Below are 21,480 nucleotides of genomic sequence, written 5' to 3' on the forward strand. Positions count from 1 at the left end.
CAGACCCATTCTGTGAAGCCGCCTCTAAAGTGACAAAAAGAGGATTCAGTTTCATTCTCGAAAGCTCAACATTGCTGACATGTTGTAAAAACGTGAGATGAGAGCATGTCTGGAGTGTGTTTGTGGCTTTATCTCCGGAGCAGAGGGAAGAATAGGTCAGAGAAGGAGCAAGACAATCACAAGAGCATTCCAGGCCACACATGACTTCTGGACAATTCATTCTGCCAAAGACTCAGCTCTGCCAGGCTTATCTGATCTGTAGCTTTGCCGGGCAGTACAAAAGAGCCTTTCCTCTCCGAGTCACAAGCTTTCAACCAATGAAGCCGACATAAAATAGACTCTGTAAAACTCAGACAGTGGTGGCATGTGACCAGAATCAGAGGTTTCAAACCAGCCATCACGTGAGCATTTCCCAACTGTGAAGTCATTTCATTGGTCCATTGGCTGCGGTCAATAACAGAATCTCTTATCTGCTGATCAGTGATAAAGGTCTGCTACAGGCATGGACCATATGGCCAGAATACAATACACAATACAGTGTCCCGTTTGTGACATGCAAAATGCAAAATTGTCTTTAGATTTTTGTTTCTTCCAAAAGTTGATTTAACTGGTAGGCTTTGACTTGGACCTCCAGACTCCAGCTGCCTGAGTGCTGTAAAGAGCTGATGAAGTGCTATCTAGCAGCACTGGAAAGAAGGGCCACAGCCAGAGCCTGATCTGAATGCACCACGCCCACGACTTCCCCAGATGGAAGCCATATCTTCTGTCTTCGCAGGCAGACTGTAGCTCCAACAAAGCCGAACATGTGGAAAGACCAGACAATGTGATGCTGCCCTCTGGTGGAAATGATCATCACAGTTAGTGCATTTACTGTCTGTCTGTCTGTCTGTCTGTCTGTCTGCCTGCCTGCCTGCCTGCCTGCCTGCCTGCCTGCCTGCCTGCCTGCCTGCCTGCCTGCCTGCCTGCCTGCCTGCCTGCCTGCCTGTCTGTCTGTCTGTCTGTCTGTCTGTCTGTCCTTAAATAGGCTTCGATGTCGATTGAAGCATCACCCATACTTTACCATTTACTGTTTCAATTAATCGCTTACAAACTCATCCCTGCAAAGAATTGGGTGTTAGAAATATGTTTGGAAAGTTAGGAATGAGATTTATCACAATCAATGATTTACAGTCAAATGAATGCGTTCCCTCATTGGTTGTAAAAGAAAGCTGAGAATATTAATCTGTCTGGTATAGAGCCTTTAAATGTGACAGCCCTTCTTTCATCTCATGTAGAACAGTGAGTTCACCAGTAGATGGCAGCAAGCATCTGTGCATAGGAATAGACCACACGAACTGGAGGAAAAGGAATCATTCTCGCTTAACACAAAATGGTATGGATAGTTTCACGCTGGTTATTTTATGATTTCAGTTAGAATCATTATGTGAACAGTGGTCATGTTGACCATGTTTCTACCTTTCTAGAAAGAAATATATATATATATATATATATGTGTATACATGCACATATACAACACTTTTGACAGAAACAATACCATAAATGATAATAATTCAGAAAGAAAATTGTTCTTTGAAATTGTTAAATATTACAACAGTTATTTCTCAACGTTTCCTTTATCATTCTGTGTCTCTTCTTTAAAACGTTCACTGCCTATGGATTCCCGAACTACAGGAACAAAGACTGACTTTAGTTATCCATCTTTTTTATTGCACAATGCATCACAAGCCCAAAGACCAAAAGGCTACAATTACCTGGACTTTGAACGGCTGCAGTTATAGGAGAGCATGTAAAGAGTGGCGCCTCTTCAGAGGATGCATGTCCTTGCTGATTTATTTGGCATTTGTGCATTGATTAGGCTGCACCAATCTCGCAATGTTTTCCAATTACTTGGCATTGACTGGTAGAAGCTGCTCCCCAACGCCTGCTGTATTTTGGTATGCTGTGTAAAAATGTCAATCCCTGGTGGTGATCATCTGTGATATATATTTATATATATATATATTTGCTCTTTCATGTCTCTACTCCTTTGAGAGAAAGCATAAAAAAATCACTCCTTGACTTTACTGCTAATGAAGTCATCTGGTGATTTTGAGATAGACTTACTGGAGATGGAGGAGGGTTAATATTGATGGGAGCATTCATGTGAAAAAACTAGCTCCCAATGGAGTTCTGTGTACCCTTAGAGAGAATATAGGTACAGCGCAGAAAAGAAGATGCAAGCCACATTTCATGGGAAGTGTGAGGAATGGCACATGGCGCTGGTGAGACTCCAGCTGCATGTGTGGAAATCAAATGCTGTGTTGACGGTTAAGGAGTGAAAATGTGACAAACTAGCACATTAGTGGTAATGACGTGAGTGTCACTTTTGTCATTATAGTAAAAGGAAAAGAAACACATTTTTGTCTTGTGATTGAAAGACAGTTGATCGAGATAATCCCTAGAGTTCAGCAACAGACTCCTCTCTGAAAAGCATTAAAATTATGTCATTTTGTTAAATAATGGTCAGAAACAAGAACTTTGATGTATTTGGTTTTATTACCATTAAAGTCATCAACTTTGTCAAAGATTACAACACAGCTCACAAATGCTGGGCAGGACCTACAGTTGACCCTGGTCCTGCTTTAGACCACTAACATATGGTACTGTACAACCAGAGGGTGGATAGGAAAAGCTTTGTTTTAGTCAAACAAAGTTGATGCAATACATAAAAGTATGTATTCTCAGACTACTCTCAAAAGCCTCTGTAAAATGTACATTTGAGTGTCACAGAGCATGGATCTACATGATGATAAATAAACATTTACAGATCTCATGTGTTATTATTTCATATGGGCACATTTTATTACAAATTGACATGTGTGCACAGTGTGTATGAATCTTATTACGGCTGGGTCCAAAATAACTGCCTCAATGTCTACGATCACTTCAGAAACAGCTATATGTTCTGCCATGTAGTTTATCTATCAGCCCTGGAATATGTTTCGGACATACAGTCTCATAGTATGTCATTGGTACAGTTCAATTCCAGTTGGAGTTGAACCTATATTACTATGAGGCGTTTAACAATGCCCTGATAAAAACAGGCAAGTTAACGTCAGCTGGATAACATGTCATGGCAATGGTCAGACTTTATTGTAGCTTTTTTCATTAAGCACCAAATTAATGAAACATTTTAATTTATCTAAACTCTTCCGTTTGTGCGGCAGGGACCCAGCCATTGTCATGCAATAATGGGCCGCTTCACTCACAGACACGCACGACACCGACAGGACACCAGGAATCACAGTTTCTGTAGCCAGTCAGTATTGCTCTATCTGCTCTAGGTGAGTGATGAGACAGTGCTGGAACGGGCAATTATTAAGAAAGTCCACTATCTTCTGAGAGTAAACTCAGTTTGATATAATGTAGCCTACAGTGAAAATAAACAAGACAATAAAATCTGTGTGCTGATCGAGCAATGAGTTACAAATATTACAATTTACAATATACATAGACACTTTAAGAAGGACGAGCTAATGCAAAAGAAGAAAAGACAGTATGTCTTTCACTGATTTTCAGCACAGCAGACTTGTATGTGTGCCAGTATTATTCCATTAAAGGAAGCCTCAGAGTCAGACAAAATGTGCTGTTCAGATAAGATGGCACTGCATCTTTATCCAAGTGTTTGCACATGTGGGTGAATGGTGAAAATGGCAAGTACATGCTGTTTTGGCTACTTCTACAAAGGCATATATACAGACAATACCACTGTGAGGTTCTTTCCTGAGCAGGAATTTAGCAGAGGAGGAAAGTGTATGTGTGCTTCAGTGAAAGCTGCCTGTTTTCCATATTGTGCTGGACATAATAAAGGACCTAGACATCACTTTTAGAATCGTAATTCTGTGTATCATGTTCAATACTGACGCAAAGTGCAATGCTTTTGTCATTTATAGCTAGATTTTAATTTTTAAATATTCTTTAATATAATTCTAAGAACAGCTAAATTCAGAATATTTCAATTATGTTTATGTCAAAATCAAAGAAAGAAAGAACGCAAAATCTGGTAAAAGAAAAAGGTCTAATATTTAAAATGTGTTGCTGTAGCTAATACATGTATAATCCTCTATATAATTATACATTTATATATATATATATGTATTATTGATTTCAATAACTCTGCTGAGAGCGACAACAACGAAAAGTCAGCAACATTAAAAGTTATTTCATTACAGTATATTTATAACTCAAAAATATACAACCTGTTAGTTCTCTGAAGTACACTTTTGCGCAGTGTTAATTCCACATTATTTAACACTTTAGATGTCACAAACTGGCTATATGTAAAGTATTACAAATGATACAAGCTTTTGCTGTTGTTTGTTTTTGTTTTTTTACACAATTTGGCACAGACCAGTGAGCAGAAAAGTGCCTAAAGAAGATTTGTTTGGACCTATTTGTCCAGATACAAATTATTGCTGAGTTTGTAAATAATCCCTTCACTTCACTTATGTGAAAATGTGAAGGAAGAATAAAGTGTTGTTAGGTTAATATTCAGCCATTCACCTGTTACAAGCAGTGCAAAATGAACAGAGGAGAGTTTCCTCAGTAGAATCTCAATAGGCTTCGAATTAAACAAGTGAATATCTAAAACTTAATTTTATTTACTTTAATTTTTCAATTTCCTCCTTTTTTGTTTTTTGTTTTACTGTTTTCATGCCGAGTTTGGGCTCCACTTTTACATGGTAATGTGAACGTTCCATCAGCTCTGTAATGTGGTTGGCTATGTAAGGCTTCAACATTACTTTAATAGTCGATGGGTTGAGAGCAGACAACCAAAACCATCTGTATCAATCCTAATTTTCTTTTATTGCTAGTGCTCATTGCTATAAGATGCAGTGAAATGGTGCGGGTGGCATCGTGGCGCAGTGGTTAGCATTCATGCTTCACAGCTACAACGTCGCAGGTTCGAACCCCGAGCCGGACCTTACTGTGTGGAGTTTGCATGTTCTCCTCATTACAGCGTAGCTTTCCTCCGGATGCTCTGGCTTTCCATACCACAAAAATTATGTCATACAAAAGGCCAGTCTCATGCACTGTCACAAATAAATAAATATGGTTAATTCTGAACATCTTAGTGTTTTCTAACCAGTCGATTTGTGTTTATAGTTTACAGCAAAACAGCCGGCATTTTGCCAGTTCTAGTGCTGTGTTTCTGCCTTCGGAGGAGGCGTGAGCCCCTTGTGTGACACCATCACGATTGCTCGCATAGGTAAATCAGGGCTGCACTTGTTAAGGGTCCGTTTAATAGTAAAATGTGTGTCAGCAAGCAGCTTCCAGCTAATGTTAGAACAAACTGAATGTTGAACTGACATAGGAAAGTTTCCCCGGTTGCCTCATTAAATAGGAATCAAAGTGGCTTTAGCACAATTAGCTCTTCTATAACACTGTGAGCAGTGGGATTTAGCTCCCAGTCACAGCTTGTCAGGGATCAGTGTGAATGGTTCAACACAAGTGTACGCAATATAATTGACATAAACATCACATGGTTCAGAGCAAAAAGACATGGACTGGATTGCATCAACAAGGTTTAACTTTGAGATTAGTGAGAATTCCAGTTTAAAACCACTACAAAATAGTAATAAGAATATAATCAAGTATAAAGTTATTAAGTTAAGCAACGCAACATGGCTTGGTACTTTTCAAAATCATGTTTTAGCTGATAATCACTCATCTGAGTTAGTTACACCTTGTTGACTTGACCCAACCACAGTGTAAAGGAGAGGAAAAGCCAGTGATGTGTGTGCAGCTCTCAGGAAAGGACACAGCGCCCCCATGAGGTGATGTAAAGAAGCAAAGTCAGTGTCACCATGCTAGCAGCTAATATACAGTTATTAGGAGAGGAGGGCTCAGTCTAGCCCTGGTCGGCTCCGGGCTGAGCGCCTGTATAGGGGGCTGTGGTGTCCCCATTGCAGCGGGATTCTGCCGGGGCGTCCTGAGTAGGAGGGTTTGGCTGCCCTAAGGGGCTGACAGTGGGTGCTCCCTCTGTGCTGGGTTGGGGTGCCGAGGCACCAGCAGTGGGCTGGGGGTCTGCGGCCGGGTCAGCAGGAGCTCCTGCTGCTGGACTGGCTGCCTTTGAGTCACTGTCGGGCAGTCGCAGTCGCTTCATTATGGTGGTGACTCGCACTGCTTTCTATAGGGGGACATTTGTATATTTTTATCAGTGATTAAGTAATTGCAGTAGAGCAGTAGTATTTATAATGTAGCTGTCTGTAATTGACATTTGACCTACGCAAGTTAAGTAAATTGCAGGCATTACAGGGATACAGCTGTGTTGCAAAAGCAATGTGAAGAGACAAATCCCCAAATCCCAAATCTAATATTAATATAGGTATGCTACTGTCTGCACTGATAACTGCTATACATAAGAGACAATATCCCAACGGTTCTCTAAATAAAAATGCTTTTTCTTTGTTTTTTACCTTCCATTTAGCTCTGGCGAAGTTCTTCTCTATTTGTGCACACACATGTTCCTTGATGTTCTTATCTGAGGCTGCTCCACCGGAGATCCTGTTGGAACAAAAGGAGAAACTCTACTTTACTAAATATTCTGTGCCTCTGAGAATCATTTTGTTTGAGGCACATTGTTATGTGCTACACATTCATACACTGGCAAATTTAACTTAAGAAAAGTCACTTATACAAAGGCTTTAGGACATCCAGGATATCCATGTTTAGAATGATCTGTTCCTGTTCCTGAAGATTACCCTTTTGATCATTTGTCTAAACGAGTGACAGACAGGTGTGTGCAAACTCAAGAGCTGTTCATACCACTCATGGTTTATGGCCTCCTGTGCGGTCAGCCTCTGGTCCTGGTCCACCTCCATGAGACGAGAAACTAAAGTCTTAGCTGTCAACAACATGCAGTTGGACGTGAGATGCCAATAAAAATCAGAACAGCGTCACAACTGGTTGAGAGTGTACCTGAATCGGATATTTCGTCCCAGTATGGAGAGTCAAACTCGTAATCTCCAGCTAAGATCTTCCTGAATAGGTTTTTGTCGTGGTTTTCATAATCATCCTCCTCGGTCTCATCGTAGAAAGGAGGGTTACCTGATAGTCTGCGGAGAAAGGGAATAATATGAATGTCCAGGTTGTTTTGGGCTGTTCATGGCATGTTTGAATTGTGAATACATGAAAATATATCAAGTAAACGCAAAGGTAAACTGTATATCAGATCGACTCACAGTATGTACATGATGACCCCAGTGGCCCAGCAGTCCACGGGCTGACCATATCGCTGTCTGCCCACCACTTCAGGGGCTGCAAAACGACATAAAGATTGAGAAACCAGCATGCAACAGTTTCAATGGATGTGTGTGAGCCTTACCCAGGTATTCTGGGGTGCCACAGGGCTCTTTGATGAGTCCGTTCTCCAATTTGGCCAGATGGAAGTCACTGATCACGATTTTGGAGTGTTTCAGGCGGTTATAGTACACCAGGTTTTCCAGCTGTAACATTTAAAAAATATCGCATTATGTACCTAAGATGATAAGCTGCTGCCATGTGCCCAAGTGTCATTACTGTCATTATGGATCTTCTGTTTTCATTGGTATACCTTCAGGTTTCTGTGGACAATATGAAGAGAGTGAAGGTAGGCGACGGCTTCTAAAACCTGGCGCACCACATTGCTGGTGTCCTTCTCGGAGTAGTATCCCTGGTCCAAGATCCAGTCAAAGACCTCTCTGCCCGTCGCTCTGGAGAGACACAATGCCGGTTTGTCACATGCTGTTTGAGTACAGCCCAGAAAGAGCACCGAAAAAGGATTCCCGGCCCAACTTTGTGGAACTCCCTGCCTGTTGCGCTGCGTTCTACGACTACTAATCTGGCCTGATGTAAAAGAAATATAAAGAGGTATTGCCTTACACCAGCTTTTAGTTAGTATCTATTTTTTTTCAATGAGCTTACTGCGTACTAACTTAAGATTTGGAAGGTAGCATCTGCAAGGTTTTAGGATTTACACTACCATACTTAAGGGAAAGGGAAGTTAAACACACCACACCCGCTACATGACAGTAATTGGAATCATGTCTCTGAAAAATACATTCCTCTTGTTTTATGTTTTTGTTGGTTTCTCTGTTGTTGTTTTTTTCATTTTTTTTTTCAAAAGTAATAGTCAAAAAGAAAATAACAAGCTCATCTTCTACTGCTTGGTATGCATTGTTTTGTGCATAACAAATTTATCCGTCCCAGTTGTGTCACCACCAGTTTCCCCTTCTGTGACATTTGGAGAAACCCTACTTTTCCTCATCTCTTTTTGACAGTTATTATGGTTAGCATTTTTCCTTGTGATTTTGGAGATTCTTCTACACTATTTATGCATATGCATACGACCTAAATGAAAGCCAGTATTACCCAGTGCACCTGTGTTGAGAGGATAATTAACTCTCTGTAGATATGCAGAATATACATTTCATTGTACTGATTTATTTGATCTGCAAATCCTCGAAGGATGACACAAGCATCATACATTTAGTGCATCCATGGAAATTCTACCAACCAGGGAGCATGCACTGATGTGCGTAGAGCAGCCATAGCCATCACTGTTTCTGCATTCCAAATGAGAGGAGTGCGGTTCTTATATCCACAGGGCCCCGGGCTACAGCCGCCCATTCCCCACCAGTGTATAATCAACACACATGTACTACCCCATACACACAGCATACTGTCCAACTCACAGCTCCAGGAACAGGAAGTACTCCTTTTTGGTCTCGTAGACGTCCACCAGTTGGAGGATATTAGGATGCTTCACCCTGAGGAGATGAGTCACGCAGCACAAAACAGACACAAGACGTCAAGTACCGGGCTGTGGCGCTCCTCATGAATAACATACAGTCAACATACAGGCAGGAGGCTGACACACAGGCAGGATTATGCCTGAGCCGTGGTCGGATGTCACTGTCATTGTTTTTTCGGAAGAAGAATAATAAGTAAGTATATAATGTGTTGATGACATCTAGCCATGAAAAGAGTGTGTGTGTGTGTGTCTCCTTTTGTTCCAGTCCGTAGCGCTGCTTCGCTTCCGATAAGACATGTTGCTATTAGGTTAAGCTGTAAGCTGTAATAAAAGTCTGACTTGAATAGGTGGATAGAGCACTTGCCTGGAATATAGTCATTCTAAGCATCCAGTAGTTGTTTATCAGTGTGCACAGTGCCAATTATCGAAGAGGATTCCTTTATTCAGGAGCAGGCTTTAACAAGGATAGAAAGCCTAACGCCAAGCACTAATCTCTTGTGACATGTGCCAGCCCCAAACCTGTTGCCTTAATCGACCCACCCCCAAAATAAAGAGAAGGAACTAACTCAATTCTTCTTCTGACTCAAAACTGTACTGTGTTGTTAGAAGTGTGAATATAATTCTCACATCCTTGTCTGCATCCTCCTTTTTGTTGCTAAAGCGCAGGTTATGGTAATGTAGCGCTCTGCTGAGGAGTTAGATAACAGAGGAATGTGTGAAATCCGTCTCTCAAGTCTCAGACAAATAGCAATTGTTTTTTTCTTCTAATAAGGATTAGTGAGTAACAATTTCTTTTGAATTAAAATGCTGCCTGAGAAAAGACAAGAACCGATTTGTTGAATTTGAATGTGGCACGACTCACATCTTCAGGATCTGGATCTCGTTTTTGGCCGCTTTGCGAACTTTGCGTCCGTCCTTCTTCAAGAACTTCTTGCACGTGTACATTTTATTGGTGGTTTTGTCCTTGGCTCTGAAGATCTCGCAGAACTCCTCCCTGAAAGTACATGCAAAACATGAACCACTGCTGCTCTGAGAACTGAGATTACTGTAATCCAGCTATTCTGACTGAAGATCTGTACAAGCCTTTTTCCGATACTCGGATCCTCCCATCTCTCTCGCAGTCACATCCGACTCACTTTACCTCTCAGACCATCTCCCAAGCCCGGGCTTCACCATTAATTTCAATTAAAATGAAACGGTAGTAAATTTTTAAAGGTTGCCATTAGGGCTGTCACAAAAATTACTATCGACTAACTAAACTCAATAAATAACAGATACATTTTTAGCTTGATATTTACTGTCTGTACATTTATTAGCACCCCCTCCCCACATTTTTTCTTTGTCAAACTTTGAAATCTAACTGAAGTGAATTGAGGTACATTATATTACATGTTTATTGCAGCGTGTGTGGTATATTCATTTTTATTCATTGATTTATTCCGAGGTACATTACATATAAACATGACTATTTTTACATGAACATGTGCAGCTTTTGCGACATTTTAACATGCATTCATGACATATTACCATGCTTTCATATATACATAATACTGTACATAAACTCGAAAAGGAGTGGGAGGAAGTACAACTTATAAGTTACCACCCCTGTTAATATCATCATTTCATTAATGTTATTGGAGCCAGTAGCGGGGCAATGCATGACAACCTGATGGCAACAATCAGCGTCAATCCCAGAAACGCACCAAAGCCGCCGAGCCAGTGAAGCACAAACCTCCCTCCTATAAGTGACAGGACGCCACATTCAGTCAGTACGACCACAAATACAATTTGATGGTCTGAGAAGTCTGACATGTTTTTTTTTTCTTTTTTTGTTGTCATTTGTAGTTTTTTCCTTCTTCTTTGCAACATTATTCCAGTAATGCACAGTGGCTTGTAGTATTCAACCAATTATGGGTACAATACTTGAATTTGCGTTTTACAACCAAGTGTGCCAATGACTTTATTTTGCCTCCGGTTTTCCTTCACGTGGCAACATATCAATTTAATGGTAGAAAGATACAGCGCCCCCTGCACAACAACCTCACTACGTGATTATGCACTTCAAGAACAAAGGTTTACTGTCATTTTTATGCCTGAGAGTTGACAGTATCTAGCATCGTTAGAGTCAATAATATTGTTTATCGCGATACTTTCCTGCCTCAATATATCAAACTTAAAATGTGTTATATTAGTTGCAATGAGCAAATTGAAAAGGCTACAATTATTTACAAAGTACAATTTCATTTCAACATATCCTGTCTCCACGTACACGAATAAACACTGCAAACTCTGTAGTTTACACCTACACGCTCTGAAATGCATGAGATTCTCTGTGTCCATTTTTCAATCATCCTCTCACTTTGACGATGACATGGGATTACAACTAAAAGTAATCACGTTGAACAATATGACTCCTGTGTAAAAATACTCACGACTTGACGATCTGGCCCATGTCATACTTGTCGGTGACGTCCGTGGGACTGTGGTAGTCCTTCTTCTCCCCCACTGTGAGACAGCCAAATGGCATGGCCGCTGCTGACCTGAGAGACACACAGGACTTAATGAGAGCGCAGTTAGCGGCTCATCAAAGTGAGGCGCTGTTATTTGGGCTCACACTGAGACGAGATATTACATGGAAGATGGCTCTGTGTTGTTTATGAGAAAGAAATGGATAACACTGTCAGGAGAGTGAGCTAAGGAAGCGTCGGAGGAGAGAACGCTCAATAAACTACACAGCTGAGGGTTGCTTTTATTGAGGGTGGGGGGATAGAAGGGCAGCGTGCTGTACTTCTATTCCAGGTAGATGAAATTAAGCTTTGTAATATACAGGAACTTGATCTGTACCTTATGGACGCGAGTGTTAAAGCAACACTACGTTTGAATGAACATGAATAACATTGGCATGGTTTGTTTGAAATTGTTCAGAAAACATTTGATCAAACATTTAAACTCGTTTCCCCTCAGAAAAACAAATAGAGAATCAAACCCTATACCTCCTGCAGACCTGTGCAATGTTAGCACTTCACTAACAAGGACCTTTTCTGCCAACCAGGAGGGGTGCCCTGAGAGCTATACTGTATATATATATATATATATATATATATGTATGTACTTTAGTAGCTCTGAACACTGTAATAGCTTCATACTGGCCTAAAACAGCATATTTCTGAGGCCAGAGGGTGGTACTTCACTGAGAATAAAAGGTTTCTGGTGCATCGCTAGCACTGGGATAGAAGTGTTTTGATGTTACAGATGTATTTATCTAATAACCAAGAAAAGATATGAGAAATGTGTAGCCATAAAACATTAATGATTCACTGCAAAAACAGCGTGCTGTATGTGCACTGAGGTGGTGAGTTCTTATATAGTCATAAATCCAAGCGGCGGTTTCTCCTGTGCTGATATGAAAGCAGGAAAATTACTTCCCTAAATCACAAGGCCTTCCACGCCACCATTTGGATCAACTCAATGATAATTTAAGAATGCCTTTTTCTTGAAAACCATAGCTATTGAAAGCATAAATTGAGCACATGCATTTCTTTATACATACATTGGTCAATTTGATAAAGATAAAATTCAGCTGTTCACTTTCATTCTTTCATTCACTCGTCCATCTTCTCACTCTTATTATGAGTGTTGGAACGGAACAGGAGAGTCAGTTTCTGCTGTTCTCACAGTTTTATGACTGACCATGTTTATTTTGGACTCTAGAACATAGTTGGTGCTGATACATGAAAACTATCATCAGGTGACGCACGAAACGAGAAAATGAATGGTCTTTCTCCTGCATTTGAACGCCACTACACATCAGGGATTTATTCCACTTCAAACTCATGACAAAATAAATTTGTAGTGAGGAGGCTCCAGATCATCCTGCATTTGAAAAGAAAGCTTTTGAAAAACAGCTGACCTGAAAGTGCCAGGACAATTCACTTTTTAGTCCTGTGGATAACCGTACAAACTGAATGTTTTAGCTTATGTTTAGCTTAAAAAACGTACACATTAACCAAAGGACAACAGCAGTCAATTGTTGCTTTGATATTTACTAAATAGAGTGTATTATGATACCAATGCATACTGTAGAATTGACTGGAAACCTAAAACTGAAAAGTTTAGACAGGCATTAAGTTGCATTGAGTTAAATAATGCGATTTCTGAGCAGATGGAAGATGGCATTAGGAAGCACATCAGAGGAAAAATCTATACAGAAACCAAGGCAGGAAGCTCAAGAGTCAGAAATAGAAGGAGAGCATTGTGTAATGTGGAAAAATCATTGCCAAAAAGCCCCTTAATAAGGCATCTAATCAATACAGTGGCATATTAAATGACTGTGAGCTTTTGTGAAGATTAATCACCACAGAAATTGAAGAAAATTGTGCACTTACAGCCTGTGATACACAGAATGGACATTTCCACTCAAATAATCAAGCATGACAAATAATTATAAGCCATTTCCACAAAGAGAGCATACAGGCAGCAGATCAGAGCATCAAAACAGGAGCATTTAGACACCGCCACCAGCCAGAGGGTTTACCCAGCCCTTGGGAGCACAAATCAGTGGTTTTACAGCCCACAGCACGACCTGTCAGGCTTAGTGCACCAATTAAAGGGCAATGGCGAAATGTAAAACAGCGGAGGTGAACTGAAGTATGTGGGTACAATACAGAAACATGCCAACTTGCTTTACAAATTGAAGAATAAAAAACGAAAAAGTAAAAATTTCTCTTGCAATATGTTGGTGCCAAATGTGTTTTAGATGACAAGACCTGTAGGCATATAATGAGACTCGTTTAACACAGCAAGAGTAGACAATTTGGCAGAAATCGATACCGTGTTCTCGCGGGTCTCAAAAGACTTGGTTCGAACGATTTTCTATTTGTCATGTCTCAGTGTCAGAGTGAATACTGTAGTTTTTTTTTTCTGGCACGAGAATAAAATACTATGCTACCCGTGTTTAACCGTGTCCCCATTTATAGTTAATGAGGCCTGGTGGGATTCTGTGCTTGAATGCGGGGCAACAGTTCGAAATGTAAAATAAACAGCATAATGTCACCCCCAGGGGTTAGAGGGTTCTTTTACAGTCGATGGGTTCAATGAGCAGGACACAGGGGGAAGTGAGAGTAGCAAAAAGTGCAAATCTGGGACGGTACAGGCCAGGGATGAGTGCTACATGCAACATCATTCAGCTAAAACAAATAGGAAAACAATGATTTAGTCATATAGACTCATTTAGCATCAAAGCCTCTAAACATTTTCTCCAGTTCGGCTTTACCCAAATCTAAAAACATCTTTAGAGAGCAACAGTGTGACACCTCATTTGAAAGCTAAGGCCTACAAATGTGATTGTAGCTTTTTTTGTCACGTTGTCGCCGCGTTTTTGTCACTTTTTTATTTTACTTTATTGCATCACTCTTCCTAGCGATTCTTCGTATACATGTCTTTGTATTGCATAATAAAATAAAGAAAACTTTATACCTATGTACATAGTCAAACAACAACAAACATGCATACACATATGTACATAGAAGTAGCCAAATATATTTGCAGTATATGCACACACATACATACATCTACCATAGATATCTACACATGCCATGTATGTGCACTGCCATGCGTCTGCAAAAAAATGTACGTACATACATAAATAAAAAATTAAAACAAAGCGAGTATCCAATATAATTTCTTTTCCCTCTTTTCCCTCTTTTTGAAGGTTTAAATTTTGTCTTGAATGGTGTACATTACATCTCCATCTCCAATACAATTCTGAAAACTGTTTTCCAGGATTATGTTGCATTTTCTTTCCATATTTTGGTATTAATAGCTGTTATTCTCATGATATTAAACAGTGCGATGTCTAAACTTCGAATTTTATCCTGCTTTTATCATGTTCTTATCATTTTTTGCAGCTTTTTCAGTGCTTTCTTTCTTCTTTTTTTGTCGTGTTTTTGCCGTTTTCATCCTCGCTTTTCTTTATAAGCTTTAAGATTTGGATAAAGCCAAACTGGAGAGAATGCGCTCGGTTCAGGCGTAACAGGTTAAAGATAGCCTAAATATAAACACAACTCAATACTTTTTGATATAGAAAAAAAAACAGTCGGCACTCTCAACACAAGGACAACATGAAACAAGAACAGCATTGCCTATTTTGCCCCGCACGCTAATTGTGTTGTCATTAATTCGTGCCCTTTTATGGTTTACTTGAAACAATCCGAAAGGAGAAGGAAACGTTTGGCCGCCGTGGGGTTCAAACATCACCGCAGCCTCTTAAGTTTTGGGGCGAATAATCAGCAGTGGAAGCTTCTGCAGTTGATTTTTTGCTTGAAGTGGTGGAATTCAGCCACGGGAGAAACATTTTTCTCTAACCCTTAGAACTTAGACCACTAATTAGCAACTGGTGAACAAAAACAACTTTCACAACTTCTAAAATCTATCCTTGCTGGAGTGCCGGCTAATTGCAGTGGAAGGCGATCATAACCATCACATCTCAGACATCAGTCGAGAACGGTAAGGTGGAGGACGTGGTGAATAATGGCCACAAAACACTAGACTTTCTGCAGCTCTAACTCGATTCCCCGGAGCACGCTCTGTTCCGGCGCATCGCTGACAATCCCTAATGCTGTTTTGACGAGGCTCAGGTATATCCACCAAAAAATCCGCTCCAACTTTTGCTGGGCTTTGAATGGAGGACAGAATTTTGCAACCTGAAGAGGCTAATGGGGCACAAACATCCTTCAGTTTCTCTCTAGGCAAATAACCCCACAGCATTCGCAGTAATAGGCGGACGGCGTTAACAAGGCTGAAAAACAGGCAAGGCGGCTAAAATTATCTTCTTTCTATGTGAATAATAATAATTGCTTGGATTTGAAAAGCATTTTCAAGAGACTCGGTGTCTCAGCAAAGCATGTGTAGCTCTGTGTGGGGGCTGCCATATACAGCATGTGCAACAGCCTCTTGGTGAAGTGTCTTGCCCAAGGACACGGCAACAGTGTATGCACCCGTCAGAGGGATCAAATAACCAACCTTTGGACTAGTGGAGGAATGCTTTAACCCAGTGGTTCTCAAACTTTTCAGACCTATTCACCTATTCACCTTATTCCAGAGGTTTGCGTGTTTTGCGTGAATTGTGCCCGCCCCATTTCTCCTATATCTGTTAACATGGGACTGGAGAAGTCCAGATGAAATCAGTTACTACACGAAAACAAAGCAGTTTTTCGGCCGCGCTGAGAAACGGGCAGTGTTGACTTGTTGGTGCAAATAAACATTGGACATTCTACACAAATCAATCGACTAAACATCAGATTTAATGTGAACAGGCGTGAATTGAGGGGCAAGAATTGAGCGAACACAAGAACTTTCTTCTTCTTCTGAGACACTGAAGAGGCACCAAGAGCCCCCTATACCAGCAGCACAGTGGAGGCGTCACAGGAGGACCTACAGGAAACAAGGAAAGGACATAGGAGGAGGTATCTGGGCGAGACTCACAGCTATTGTTCTGGCTAATGGACGTTCACTGAAGAATAAAACAGATTAACTGCTAAGCACTTCTCAGAAGATGGTGAAAGGCTGTTGCAGGAGGAAGAAGGAGGAGGTGGAGCTGATCAGTGCAGGACACCACGCTCTAAAACAGGGACAAACCCAAGAGGCGCTGCACCGTTTCAGAGGATCAGAGGAGACTGAAGGCAGCCAGCCAGGTTTCCTCCGGGTGCTACGATTTCCTCTACCTCCTAAAACATGCTGGTCAGGTTGACCCACAGTGTCGGCACGGCTCAGTGGCAGCGGCTCAGGACTAACACCTGAACACTATTTACACTTGTACAATGACAAATAAAGTACTTACTTACTTACTTACTTACTTAGTGTTAAATCCTGACTCAGGTCTAAAACTGGACTGAAATAGGCCTAAACATGAGCTATATCGTGACTGAAATTCAGTTGTTAAGCCAAGTCTAAACAAGGACAAGTCATAAGTTGCAATAAAAGGTTTAAAGCTCATCCTAAAAAAAATAAAGATTAGCTTTACCCCGAGTGCTACAGAAAAGACCTCAAGTCCTCATTCGCATAATTAAGAAACACAGCTCTAAGCACCGAACCTCTGTCGCTCCAAAACAACAGCAATGCAACCAGTTCCACAGTCAGCTCCTATCACACCACTGCACAGAATTATCAAAGCCCCCGGACCATATTAGTACCAGCAAAAAAACACCATCGGTTCTGCCATTTGGAGTTGGTATTTATGGCAATGGCATAACCCTGACCCTGCTCCAAGAGGTCAGGTTGAACTACCATATCTGAGTTGACATTTGCACCGAATATGAATTACCTGCTCAACAAACATAGCACCCATATAAGAGCACCTATTGAAGCATGGTTACGTAAGCAGTGAATTCAAGCAGTGACAATTTATGGGCTGTGGTGTCAGGCCATCTGAGGTGCAGAGAAAAAAAATAAAAAATAAAAAACACATTCTAAAGGGTAATGTGTTCACAGGTGGGTCCAGATACATTTTAGTCATCAATCAGAAATAGCATATTTAATAAAAATGATATGTTGACCATTTGTACTGAGGATAAAGGAAAAAAACCTTTTTAAACATTGTGTGGAGAGTTTTACAGGCTAGCACTTGACCCAAAGTATAGAAGGATGGGTGCAATACAGAGGGCACATTTCCCCACAATGCACTGGGGTGGGGGATCTGGTTGGGAGGTCAAGGGGAAAGAAATCCTTTGAGCAAATTAAGTGGTAAAAATTCTAAACATACGATTGTGAAAGCAGTAGGTGGTGCCTCATAAAAACAATTCCTTTTTATTAGCTTGCAGTTAATGCCTGTTGGCAAAGATTTTGATGTTTCGATGGATATGTTGGTGCTACAGTTGAAAACCACTGCAATAGGCGATACCTTCACTGGTCTGAGGATAAACGGGGAAGAGATCGAACAGGCGGGGAGCTTTAAATATCTTGGCATTCCAACATCAACGAGCTGGTGAAGAAAGGTGGCTCTTCTTCCTGTTCTTCTTCCCTCACAAAGGCTGCTCTGCCAAGGAACCTCCCCACCAACTTCTACCACACTATCGACAGTGTGCTCACATATGGGTGCACACCATGTGGTTCTCTAGTTGCCCCTTGGAGGACAAGAAAGACCTGCAACGAGTAGTCATGTCTGCAGAGGATGATTGGTGCTCCTCTACCTTCTCTTGAGCAGAATGAATCCACTCACCTCAAGAACATCGTAATATCTGCTCTGACAGCACTCACCAGGACATTGCCTTTTTGAAACACTTTCCTCTGGACGTCTCAGGGTTCTTGGGCGGAGCTTCTTCCCCAGGGCGGAGAATTCCCTATTGGAAGTTTAACTGGACATGACATGAGGCCGGTGAGAACTTGACATGACTTTTATGACATTTATACAGATTTTTTTTAATGATGTTTCATGTTTTTCATGCTGTTAAGCAAGGGAGTGCTCTCAAAATGAATTTCGTCTTCGTGATTAATTTTGCAATGACAATAAAGAGCTATCCTACCTGAGCCTTGGCCTACAAGATCACACCACCCCCCACCCTATAACAGCTCATCTGTTATGGTGGGGGTGCTACAAGAACACATTAACTCCATCAGTGCTGGCCTTCACATCACGCCTACAACCCCTGGCACTCAATCCCCCTTCTTATCAAACACTTACACACACTTCCAGGGTTATGAGTGTTCTTTGGTGGACTGGGACAACAACAAATAATAGTAAAATCATAAAAGCACCAATAAAGAAAATAAACTGTGATATTAACATTGAAGACTTATAGAATGACAGCAAAACAGCGACGTGAATGTGAATTTACAATATACAATAAAAGTTGTATTTTTTTCTTGTACAGCCGCTGTAACCTCCACAGATAACTCAGATTATTTGCTTCTAATCCACGCATCACATTAATGTCGCTAATGGTGAAGGGGTAGAGGAGGAATACGGATGTGCTATAAATCTAAATGTGCCAGAGCATGACCCTCAGCAGAGCGTCTAAAAGAGTTATTACACCGCTGTCAGGATGTTCTATTAAAGAGGCCTCTGAGATGGAAACAAATTGCAGTGACAGTGAATCTTGCACATTTTAATATAGCGCAGCGATTAGAAGAACGCCGTAAATGACACACGTCACAGAGCCCTGGATTGGATTTGGCTTGGATTTTTGACTTCATGTGCAGCTTTTATCAAGTCATGCATTGAGAATATAAGACACCTTGGTACACCCTGGACAGCAGCCAAGATGGTCTCACTAACTAAACTTTTTTTTTTTTTACTTTCTGTTTGGACATGTGGTGGAGCTTGTAGTTGGAGAGACCCCTGATTTAATCTTACAGCCAAAGAGTTACTAAGATGAAATTGCTGAATTGTTAATGTTCAGGAAACTCCTCAGATTGTGTATATAGGGCTGCATATTATATTTACCGGCAGATTTTGAGGAGGATGAGAGTTGAGCTGGTGGCAAAGGCTTTCCACGAGTGGGTGCATACACAATTAAATTAATAATTCATGTCTGACAGTATCTTCTCCCTCGGAGTCTCAGTGGGCCTGTGTTGAACGTGTGTCGAGGAATAACACATGTGCGTCCCAGAGCACTCACCGCATGATCCTCCACTGCCACAGTAATAATCAGAGAGATAATCCCAGGTCTCTGCTTTGAGGCCTCGTGAATACATCAAATCATGCATCATACAATACACAATCATGCAACATGTTAAAAGTTTGGGCAAAAGCTTAAGTTCCTACAGCTACAGCAATCCCTGTAGCTGTAGCCAACAGAACTAATACCTGCAGTGCTATTTGTCTGGATATTCCTCCTCTGTTGGTTACTGTCTATTGCCAACCAATGTTTTGTTTTTCATCTGCCCATGAGTTAGCACCACAGCAATAACTGTTAAAAACATATGGAATTGTATAAATTGAATATGACGATGGCAAACATTGAACACGAACATTAAAAATATACAGTATATATAAAAAAGTATAGCTGTGCAAGACAAGACAGTGGAAGCTAATGGGGTTTCCAATATGGCTGAAAGATATATCGTTATCGTATCGATATCGAGATATGAACATTCAAGTCCTGAGATCAGCTCAATGAGCTTCGTGTCAAAAATGTGGAATTATTGGCGCTCGTGTCTTTATGTGAGTGACAGCTAGAGAATTGCTGGTACCTTGTTTTGTAGCTGCAATTATTTGCAGTATCTTAATGTTTTCAATCTTCTTAAACATAAATATGGATCATGTGTTCTCACTTGTGTCCTTAAAAAAGATTGAATGAATGAATGAATGAATGAATGAAGATATCAATATCGCAAAAGAAAAATATATTATCGTATTTATATCGAGATATTAACATTCAAAATATTAAATTAGAAAAAGCAAGATATAAACAATATAGATTTTCATCAACAAACCTGCACTCTTTTGTATTACGATTTTATTTTTCTGAAAAATGCTTAGTTTTCACCTAGCCCATATACCGTATCGATATCGAGACATCTGGCATGAATATCGAGAGATATGAAATTTTGTCCATAACTTTCAGCCCTAGTTTCCAATAATAAACAAACAAATAAACAAACAGTTGCTGCCGAGTGTTTTACATTTTTAAAAACAATAACTCCAGTCTTTACATTTTCATTTAAAAATGGTTCATACGGAATGTGCCAGAAATCACAGAAATCTTCCTGAGCTCTATTACTAAAAAAAAAGGGTTAAAACAAACCCTGATGACCAATAAGAAATAACAACAAGTAATAATAATAAGTCACACTAATAAACTAGAACCACTGATCCACTGGCAGCAGTGATGATCACACTTTCACTGCATGAGGTTAAAATAAAGAAAACCTGTTCGATGCTCCATACATTATTAAACTGACTGAAGCCTGGAGATGCGCTGACGCTGCCACTGCTCTGTGAATGAAAGAAATCGGACTTTGGCCGTGGGAAAGGATTTTGTTTTTTGCTTTTGAATGTATTGTAATGTAATAACAAGTGTGCGATTATGTAACACTATAACTTTTGTTGTGAACCAGTGAATTGAATTCTGACAGAATGTTTTTTTTACTAATACAACAAAAATGAGTTAGTATTGCAACATAATAAACTGTATTGCCACGGAACAGGGTTTGTATTGCACTGAAAGCTTTAAAAACATAAAAAGCATAACAAAGGGGTTAAAAATGGGACTGCTGCCTCCGCGACCTGGACAAAGATGATTCAGCACTTCAGAACTTTGTTAGAGTTTACAATTTATTCAATGACTGGATAGTCCTCGAGACAAAGGTGATGTGTGATGAGTCTTTTATTCCTAAACCGGGGCATCACAAACGTGCAACAGGACAGAGGAGCACGTAGTCAGGCAGCTGAGAACGTTGTGGATCTGCCACTTTCTTTTCGGTCAGATTCACAGCAAATCTGTCGCACAGACTTGGAAATCCTGTTCATTTGCAGGCCAATTAACGTCATTGCAAAACTGTAGCAAAAATGTTTGTTTCATGTCACTGGTGTGTAGCGACAGTCGGCTCGTATGAACATACCTGGGTGCACTCATTTACAAATGTGGTTATAACCGTAAAACTCCTCATTGCTCTTTATTTAAACAATTACACACTAATTAATTAATTAATAATGGCTTACACGTGTCTTGCACTTAACAAGTTTTTATTACCAAGTGTCTCAAAGCACG

At 40.4% G+C, this 21,480-nt stretch overlaps 1 protein-coding gene across 1 annotated transcript in view; it reads right to left on the bottom strand.

Moving 5' to 3' along the window:
- Positions 1 to 5,117: 5,117 nt before the first annotated feature.
- The window catches only part of camkvb (CaM kinase-like vesicle-associated b), a 34,304-nt gene continuing 17,941 nt past the window's right edge, over positions 5,118 to 21,480 (bottom strand). The window contains exons 2-11 of the mRNA XM_079578583.1: positions 11,206 to 11,313; positions 9,636 to 9,767; positions 8,715 to 8,789; positions 7,595 to 7,733; positions 7,367 to 7,487; positions 7,224 to 7,299; positions 6,961 to 7,097; positions 6,808 to 6,886; positions 6,459 to 6,546; positions 5,118 to 6,169 (exon numbers count right to left, since the gene is read on the bottom strand). Coding sequence (XP_079434709.1) covers positions 5,891 to 6,169; positions 6,459 to 6,546; positions 6,808 to 6,886; positions 6,961 to 7,097; positions 7,224 to 7,299; positions 7,367 to 7,487; positions 7,595 to 7,733; positions 8,715 to 8,789; positions 9,636 to 9,767; positions 11,206 to 11,300 — 1,221 coding nt within the window. The 5' untranslated portion in view covers positions 11,301 to 11,313 and the 3' untranslated portion in view covers positions 5,118 to 5,890. The remainder of the gene's footprint in view (positions 6,170 to 6,458; positions 6,547 to 6,807; positions 6,887 to 6,960; positions 7,098 to 7,223; positions 7,300 to 7,366; positions 7,488 to 7,594; positions 7,734 to 8,714; positions 8,790 to 9,635; positions 9,768 to 11,205; positions 11,314 to 21,480) is intronic.

Source organism: Gobius niger, assembly GCF_951799975.1.
Source record: "Gobius niger genome assembly, chromosome: 20".
Taxonomy (NCBI): domain Eukaryota; kingdom Metazoa; phylum Chordata; class Actinopteri; order Gobiiformes; family Gobiidae; genus Gobius; species Gobius niger.